Source organism: Olea europaea, chromosome 8, assembly GCF_002742605.1.
Source record: "Olea europaea var. sylvestris chromosome 8, O_europaea_v1, whole genome shotgun sequence".
NCBI lineage: Eukaryota > Viridiplantae > Streptophyta > Magnoliopsida > Lamiales > Oleaceae > Olea > Olea europaea.
In genome coordinates, this window is record NC_036244.1 from 2,606,015 (window position 1) to 2,616,038 (window position 10,024).

The 10,024-nt window shown below is 33.6% G+C and overlaps 1 protein-coding gene across 1 annotated transcript; it reads right to left on the reverse strand.

The window, feature by feature from the left end:
• On the reverse strand, positions 1–8,369 carry LOC111399208 (ankyrin repeat-containing protein BDA1-like). Its single transcript, XM_023026477.1, has 2 exons — positions 7,787–8,369; positions 1–981 (listed from the first exon to the last, which is right to left on the reverse strand). The coding sequence occupies exons 1-2, from the start codon at positions 8,345–8,347 to the stop codon at positions 181–183; spliced, it is 1,362 nt and encodes a 453-aa protein (XP_022882245.1). The 5' UTR covers positions 8,348–8,369; the 3' UTR covers positions 1–180.
• Positions 8,370–10,024: the final 1,655 nt, after the last annotated feature.

Here is a 10,024-nt window from a genome sequence, read left to right on the forward strand (position 1 = left end):
CAGATCCTTACAGAAAAAACATAATTCATATTAAGATGACGTTACATGAATGCTACCATCTTTAAGCTTAAACTGAAAACTATTTTCCTTGGCCTTCCAGTCAATATGTAGTTACCCGATTAATGTGCTTTTTGCAATATTGATTGTGAGGCATATGACAGAACATTTGATGTAGTACATTCATCGTAATGCTTTCCTCCGAGTCAGTATGAGTCCTTGAGTTATAAATCTGCTGCCAAATGTGAGATATTTCACCTCATCAAGGTTGTATTCGTAGCAGATATTTTCTATCACTTTCAATTTAAATTGTATGATCTTCCAAGGAACTATAATCAAGGTAGGCAGTATGATTAATACCGCAACTGCACATGGGATAAATGGAGCTCCTGCACCTGGGTATATTCCCCATGCCAATGCTGAATGGCTTATGGAAAATAGAACAAGACATGGCAAGAGAAAGAGGCAGAGTGGAGCAAATGTAAGTATTGCACAGGTTCCCATTGCAAGACCAAAGGCAATTGTGTTGTAAATCATACTTACTTCTGCTAGCCTTAGGGTTTTTTTGTTGAAGTTGGTGCTAGTTGAACTGGTTGAATTAATATCATTATAAGCAGATGTGATGCTGGGAAAAACAAGAGTGGTATCATTGTGAGAAATCCCAAAAGGGGAAGTGAAAGTGGCTTCAAACGCAGCAGTTGCAATAAGCACAACTACTACTAGGACAGCGTTTTGCATATTTCCTGACAAACCGAACTCCAGGTAAGCACCAAATTCGATAAAAAAATCTTTTAACGTTCTATTTGACTTCAAATAATTTTCACAACTGGTGGCATTACCGTCAAGATATGCACCTTCTTTAGCTCCTGCGCTTATTAAAATTTTCCTTGCTTCTACATTTTCAGGATTCAGGATATCCAATGCTGTCTTACCTTCTAAGTTCTTCTTATTCACGTGCTCATACCCGATTAATGACTTCATAACCTGAAACCATAAACAAGAAATTTTATAAAATTATAACTGTTTACTAAACAATACTTGGTTTAAAGAAAAATGAGAACCATTTTATTTTATTAATTTCCGGTATTTTTAACTAAGCGAATTTATAGATAAGCTTCCAGCATGATGTATCAATTTGAAAGAGTATCAACTATTGAGTAAATTGAGTTTTGATCATGATCACAATCCTCTTCAAGTTTTAGTTTGACATCGAGATAATTTTGATGTTTCCAGTCAAACTTGTAGGTGTGAAAGGTGGGTTAGGACTTTGATCTTTAATTTTATTTTTATAAATTCTGGAATGTTAAAAAAATTGATAATAATAATAAAGTCAAGTAAAAAATTACAGATTTTGGAAAAATGGAGTTTTTAGGCTCGGTTGCCCATTAATCAGCAAAAATTTCAATAAATCCGTTATACAAACTCGATCACCTGTTCTACTTCATTCATTCTGCTTTTTCATAATCCTTTAATTATATTTTATTATGTTTAATTTTATTTAGTAAGCTAGAGTTTCAAGCCATCATTTGATTGTTATTCTTTTATGATGTCAGTTGTTTGCTGAATATTTGAGTAATAATATTATTTATCTAAGACAGTATATTCCACATAGTTATTTTGACAGAAAAATAATAAAAATTCAAAATTCTTGAAATTGGAAAATAAAAACATACTTTATACAGTAGCAAAAGTTCAAATACTTGTATAAAACCAAATGACCTTGGAAGTACCGTTGAACCAAGGGATACACTTTGCATGATTTACTCATCGACGAGGTGGAAAGTAACATGTGAAGGGCATGAGGATGCAAAAGGCTCGTGTTGGGTTTTGATACCCAATAAATCCCAACGATGATTTTAAACAATTCGGATTATATTTCATAGGCCTCTACCGATGAGTGAAATATTTATCATCCAATCAATTCATATGCTTGACCCAAAAACAACATGGACCACTAGTAGCAACTTAATAAGTTTTAAATATTGCCTTAGTCCAAGTTCACTTATAGGGGGGCTTCCTTGTGTCTTTGCCCAATTGTTGTTATAACCTATATATATATATACATATATATATATATATACATATATATATATATATATATATACATATATATATATATATACATATATATATATATATATATGTGTGTGTGTGTGTTTGCCCTTTGTTTGAGAAGAAAGAACCAGCTACCTCTTTTTGATTTCCTTCAAGCCCTTGCCTTCTTCTATCTTCTCTTTGCCTTTGTGGCTTGTAAATCAACACCATAGCCTTGTCCCTTTGTGGGTTAGAGTTGTGGGTTGGAGTTTTGGTTGGTTGGTTGATATTGATTGGTAAGTTTAATCCGAGCATGGATTCCACAAATTGAATATATATTCCAATACAATTGTATCAGAGCACGTTGGTGGTGGAATTCTGGCAAAAATTCGACCAGAATCGAAGCAGAAACTGGCCGGATCGAAATTGCACAAAAACTTGCAAAAGTCGAACCTACAACCTCGATTTTCGAGCAATTCAGAGGTCTTTTGGTGAAACGGAGATCGGGTTCTTGATCTACAGGTGGAGGTGGTGCCTGGTGGCAGGCTCATCTGGGTAACAGTTGTAGTCGGGGCATGGTGATTCCAGCGAGACACTTGTGGGGACATGTGGGCACGATTCTCGAGATGGTTTTTCTGATGGAATATTTCTAACGATTTTACGTTGTTAGTTTTCTATTTCAGGTTATATGATAAAATCTAGACTATTTTGCCCCTGTGCGTTTGTGGTTCAATTTTTACTCGATTGGTTGCTACAATTCTTAGAGACTTTAGGATGAATAGTACTAGTCCTAAAGTGATAAATTTGCATATCTCATAAATTATAGACTTGGATTGGTCCACTCTGGTATATTAGCTTATCCTTGTTTAAATTTCAGCATTATCGTGTCATCTTGTGGGGTAACATTAGGAATGGGTTACCATGAAGGGGTAATCATTGCTTGTGCTAGAAATTTAGAAGTTATTTGTCATATTTGAAGTGTTGAATTTGATTGCAAGTAGATAATTGATTTTGTACTTTAACTGTCATATAGTTAATGTGTGAAATTGCATTGCGTGAATTTGAATTTTTTGTTAACATACATTCGTGTTGTACTAATTATCCTATTAGAATACTGGACTTGACCCGTTTGAACATTCCCTTGATTTAATATCGTGAATTTTACGAAACCTTGAGAATTTTAGAACGTTGTATATTGCAGCCTTAAGATTACTTTGTATGACCTATCTATACATTTTAGTTGTTCTGTTTTCTTAAAATGTCTTCATATTTTGAAATTGAAATTTTTAATGAGAAAGGAGATTTTTCTATTTGGCAACAAAAAATGAACGGGATTTTGGTTCAACAAAAAGTTTTAAAAGCCATGGATGACAAATATCCTGCAAAGCTGACAGAGGCACAAAAAGAATAATATGATAAATTCGTTTACACTTCAATTATTTTACACCTATCTGACATTATTTTAAAAAGGGTTGGAAAACCTGATTCTACAAAAGAATTTTGACAAAAGTTGGAGGACTTATATTTGTTTAAGTCCACTCTTAAAAAATTGTACTAGCTTGAAAGGTTTTTCAATTTTAAAATGGATCCTTTAAACAATATTAATGAAAATTTGAATGCTTTTAATAAATTAGTTCAAATTATTGTCAATTATGATGTAAAGGTTTCTGAAACGTATAAGGTCATTATTCTGTTTAATTCTATGCCTAATTCATATAGCGAAGTTAAGAATGCAATTAAGTATGATAGGAACACCACAACACCTGAGATTATCATAGACTCCCTTAAGTGTATGGAGATGGAGATTAAGATTGAAGAGGAAGATAAAATGAGTGGTGAGTAATATCGAGTAGTGATTCGAGTGATGAGGGTGGTAAGAAGAAGAGCAATAGAGTTACACTCTAGTGATAGACCGTTTTACAGTTGTGGTAAGTCTGAACACTTTATTAGAAACTGTCCCAAGAAAAAATATTTGCAGAAGGGTAAGATGAGAGGTGGGGAGAATTTGGTTACAGGGTCGAGTTATGACCATAGTGAGGTTTATTGAAAGTAAACCTAGTTACTGCATATGTGTGATTGCCTAATTTTGTTGCATAATTATATGCTGCATTTCGTTGTATTTGACATGTGCGTTTGGATGAATTTGAGGCAATGTGATTACTTGATGTAATTGCTTGCATTCATAATAGGTTAGGATGCATTAGTAGTGTGGTGTATGTCTTTTAGTAAGGTGGAGCTTTAGATGCCTAGGGGTACATTATGGTTTTTATCGGGATGTAGAATGTGACATTTGAATTACGAGTGGAGAGATAATTAAATGTCTAGAATCATTTATCTGTAAAGAGATCCTGATCAAGTGGAGTATGAGAGAAACACTTCTACCACTTCTATTAGGTAAAGACCCATTATCCACATTGGATGGGAAAAGTGATGTGGTGATAGAGGATTATCCCATGTGTTTAGGATCTATTGTGACTTACCAGTTAAATATGAGTTGAGTGGTCAGTCTAGTAAGCATGGTAGGCGATGAGAGGGGATATATGTTTTCGAGGTATGAGCAACATGGAATGAGATAGGATAAGTGTGGTAAGATCCTTTCGTGGGGTCATTTATGCATTTGTCACATTTGCGTTGGCCATTTTTGGATTAACTTGGTGTTAATCTATTGTTTTATGTGAACATGATTTTTTGAAAAGATATGTGTGTGTGATCGTGTATTATATCTTCACTGCATCATTATTTATTCTTGATTGATTATTGTAAATATTTGTTTCTACTTAGGTGTTCTTGACTTTAGCCTTAGTGAGTCTATGGAGCAGGTATGGTATGTATTTCAGGTTTGAAACACGAGGTAAGATCTGTGATTCCAATTTTATTGGTTATCTTGATTATGCAAGTGCTAACTGTGTGTTTTGATTACTTGCAGATTGATTGGGCATTAAAGTAGAGATTTGTTAGGTTTTGATTCCCAATAAATCCTGAACGATATGTTATACAGTTTTGGATTCCATTTCATAGGCTTTGGTTGATGAGTGAAATAATTATCATCCAATCAATTCAAATGGTCGACCCGAAAACAACATGGACCACTAGTAGCAATTTAATTGGTTTTAGTGTTGCATTGACCCAAATTCACTTATAGAAGGGCTTCTTTGTGTCTTGCCCCATTATCTTGTGTCTTAGCCCAATAGTTGGTATAACCTAAATCTATATATATACCCATTCTTAAGTGTAGAAGTCGTGTGTATATTTGCCCTTTGTCTGAGAAGAAAGAACCGGCTACCTCTTTGTGATTTCCTTCAAGCCCTTGCCTTCTTCTATCTTATCTTTGCCTTTGTGGCTTGCAAATCACCGCCATAGTCTTGTCCCTTTCTAGGTTAGAAAGAAGGAATGCAACCACAAGTGAATAGAGTTGTGGGTTGGAGTTTTGGTTGGATGGTCAATATTGATTGGTAAGTTTCATCTGAGCTTGAAATTCGCAAATTGAAGATCTATTCCACTACATCATGCCTAAGAGTTACAAACTATTTTTCATAAGCAGACTAACAAAAGACTGCCAATAAGAAGCACATGGACAAATGAATAAAGTGTGACTCCTAACCGAAACAGTTACAAAATAACCAATAAGGAGTCGCGATTTTGCACAACTTGAAAATGACCAAACAATCACAACACTTGGAGAAAAATCTATAACTACCCTCACATTTGAGGAAAGAGGCATGCAAAGAAATATCTTTATTTCAAATAGTTATTTCTTCTGTTGTTTTAGTTGAAGCATCAAAACTAGTAAATTTAGAAGACGAAAGCCATAGTTAAGTGAGAAAATTTGTTAATTGTATTTACATTGATATTCGATTATAATTGTTTTGTCAATAAACTCGTTTAATTCAAGTTGCATTGTCAACAAGTACCAATTTTATTCATAAGGGTCAAAATTAATAGTTTAATGATGGGTAATTGGATAAACTTGTCAAATTTGTAGTCAATATTGTTTCGAAATTAGAATTATACCAAGTTTACCAAATACCTAAATTATTATGATTGTTTTACAATGAAAATTTGGGGCTCTAAATGTGATCTCACACTAAGCTTAAATGTTGTTACCATCCATTTGTACTCTAAACCTTGAAATCGATTGAAGATCTAGTGTATGAGACTCCATCAAAGTAGATCTCAACTAGGATGCGGGATTTTTAATTTTTTTATGGTACATATTTTTTAAAATGCATTTATTTTCAAAATAATTTTCGGAAAAATTGCAGCCAAGTTACCAAACATTTCATTTATTAGAAGACTTTGCATAAACCTTTTATTTATATCACCACGAATACCAAACCTTTAAAAAATTGCAGCTCAAGTCCAAAATGACGGTTTTCGTTAGTTTAACTACCAAAACAATCAGTTGACACCCAAAATAAAAAATAAATAAATTATTATTTTTCTCAAATAAGGCAGGACATTTTGGATAAAACACATTTTCTCTATTAAATAAAAAAAATTAAAAAAAAACCTACAACCCATCCCTATCTTCTTCTTCCCTAAAATCAAAAGCATGGTAGCCACCACCGCCCCACCTAATACTAACAGCCATCACTACCCACCCAACATCAGTATCTCCATTCTCTATTCTTTCAATATTTTTTTGCATTTTTTTATAATGGTAGTTTGACATTATTTTGATACATCTGTGCTGAAAAAGTGTACAATTCTTTTGTTAGATTTCTGTATAATATGAGCTAATTTGATCACCTAGAAGCTTTTAATTGTGTGACTTTTGGAAATATGAGGTTTTTTGGTTGGTATTTGGAGATAAAAGGAGAAGAAAAGTTAACCTATAGTGGGGTAATTGAAGTTGAAAATTTGTACTTACATCGCACTTCAGAGCAATGAAAAGTGAAGTGTAGAAATGGGCTGTGGGATTGTTCTATATAATCTTAGTTGCAACTATATGGATTGCTGCTAGTTTTGCGATACAGTCTGTTGTAGATGGAGGTGTGTCGCCATTTCTTGTAATGGGTGAATTGTTATAGATGTTGGGTGAAATGGGTGAATTGTTTTCCCTTCTCCTCAGCTAGCTAGGGCTTGCGGTTGTACTGGAGGTGGCTGTTGGCGGTGGCTGTGGAGTGGTTTTGATTTTGGGGAAGAAGAAGATGGGGATGGGTTGTAGATTTATTTTTTGATTTTTTTTAAATCTTTGATATTTTATTTAAAATGCCCCTGTCTTATTTGGGGAAAATTTTGAAGTTTTTTTTTTTATTTTGGGAGTCAACTGACGATTTTGGTATTCAAACAAACAAAAATCGTCATTTTGAACTTGAACTGCAAATTTTTTAAAGGTTTGATACTCATGGTGGCGCAAACGGGAAAAAAGGGCAAAAACTGCTAATGAACGAAAGGTTTGGTACCTTGGCTATAATTTTCTATCAAACATTCTCATATTACAATAATTTTGCACATGAATCCATAATTTTTCTTACTTTTTAATCACAATTCCTTCAAAAATATTATTTTTTATAAAATATATTCCCAAAAAATCTTACGTCAAACGGGCCTAAGAACGAAACTAGATAAAAACTTTGTGTTCTTTGCTTCAGTACTTGGGATTTCTAGGTTCAATAATGTCAATGGTTTTGACAAACCTCACATGGGCCCTATCGTCGCTTCCTAGTAGGGGGTTGGGTTCAGCTTCAAGTTTAATAAATGAATTATTTATTGATGAAAGTTAATTGAAGGAGGTTTAGTCAAAGGAACATACCTGCGGTTGGTTTGCTAAAGCTGCAAGATGCATCAACGTATTGCCTTCCTTGTTTTTCCAGCTAAACACCTCCTTAGAATTGGTCTTCCCAGCCCAACCAAACAAAACCAAAAAAGCTCTAAAATTGTTGTTTCTTACAGCAATATGCGCAGCAGTCTCATCTCTAACCGTCAAGTCATGTATTGAGTGTGGACATACGAGAAGAAAATAAATCAAAAGATCAATTTCCTCCTTTTTCACTGCGTAATGCAAAAGAGTGATCCCTTCCCTCCCTGGGACACGAACGAGGCCCGGATCATGCTTAACGAGTTGTTTCACAGTGTTGGTGTGTCCCTTATCCAAAGCCTTGTGCAGTGGACTAAGACCATCAAGGTTCAACTTCTTCCCCAGCGAAGGCTTTAGCCTCAAGATTTCAAGAGCAAGGCTAGTACGGCCTTCTGAAGCAGCAGTATGAAGAGTTGATTCCACAAATGGCATCTCATTGGGGACTTCCAAGTAGTCCGGATTATTGCGTATTTTTGTGTACAAGTGAACGATATCTGGATCTTCAGCGGTGTTCATTATGGAAACTCGAGATAGTTTAAAATTGAAAAGTGCTCTGAGTATTTCAATTGGATCTAATTTGAGTTTCTTTTTATAATTGATATCAAGAATTCACAAGAACGAACAATGGTCAAGATCAAGGTATCGTTGTCTTATATTTTCTTGTACACGACAATCCAATCAAATTTTTATTTTCCTCATTCTCCTTGAATTTTAATCTATTTTCTTCACCTAACAATTGAAGATTGTGACTTGATTGAATAATGTTTCTAGTAAAGTATTTAGAAGTATCATGTGGTCAACACGGATTAAAAATGTGATGACTCCGCTTTCTCGTGATGACCCCGCTTTCTCGTCAACTTCCATAGTTAATGAATTGCCTCTTCGTTGTTTTTTCTTCTATCCTATAGCATTGAATAAAATAAAAATCAAACAAGCCTCGTTATTTTCTCACTAACCAATAAACTTATATTATCCTCACCTAACGGTCAAACTCACTAATATATAAACAAGTGGAGTTTATTTGTATGACTAGATTGAATAATATTTCTAGTAATGTCGAAATAACATTAGTTTTTCAAGTGTGGCCCGCATGGATTAAAAATGTGATAACCCGATTTCTCATAGGCTTCCACAGTCAATGAATATTCTCAGTGTTGCCTTTTCTTCTATCCTATTGCATTAAATTAAATTAAAAATAAGCAAATGCATTACCTTCTCATTAACCCAATCAATTTAAATTTTCCTCGCCTAAGGGACAAACTCACTAGAATATAAACATGTGAAGTTTACTTGCACGACTAGACTGAATAATATTTTTGGTAAGTATTCCAAAAGGTAAAATAATTTTCAGGTCTGGTCGGTATGGATTAAAAATGTGATAGCCCTGCTTGCTCATCACCTTCCACAGTCAATGAATTTCCTTATTGTTGCTTTTTCTTCTATCTTATAGCATTGAATTAAATTAAAAATAAGCAAACGCTTTATCTTCTCACTAACCGAGTAATTACAATGGCAATTACAATTACAACATTATAATAAGTTTACAATTACAATTACAATTAAGTTTATAATTTTTAATTACAATTAAGTTCAAAACTTTATAATAATTGTAATTAAGTCCAAAACTTTTATGATAATTGTAAGTAAGTTTTAATACTTTATAGAGCTACCGCATGACCTAATTGGATATGGATTATTCAAGTTCGAATAATTAGATCATATTTAGTCGATCCTAGATTACATAATCTAATCAATAGTTTTTTTCTTTTTCACTAAAGGAAAAAGACCGGCACACTCGAAGTATATACAATTACAGAAGCCAATATATACTTTTTTCTCTAACCTTCCTTGCATGTATTTTTTCCCGTTTGAGATCCAATAACTAGATATGGGCATAAATGATTATTTTGCACCTCTACTTATTCTCACTAATTTATGTACCATTTTCTGCAATGGTCCCGTGAATCAATCACATATGTTGAAATTTAGTCGTTACTGTTGTCGATTTTATGCCGCAAGTGGACGGATCGTAACAAGTAGTAAATTTGACCTTTTGAGTCCGGATTATCGTTCCCATGATGACTATATTTTAGTATTCAATTTATTATTCCTAACTTCTATTTAATGAAAATAAAAAAATAATTGAACGTGATTTTTAAATCTAACTAGAAATTTCGTGAACGCAACAGAAAA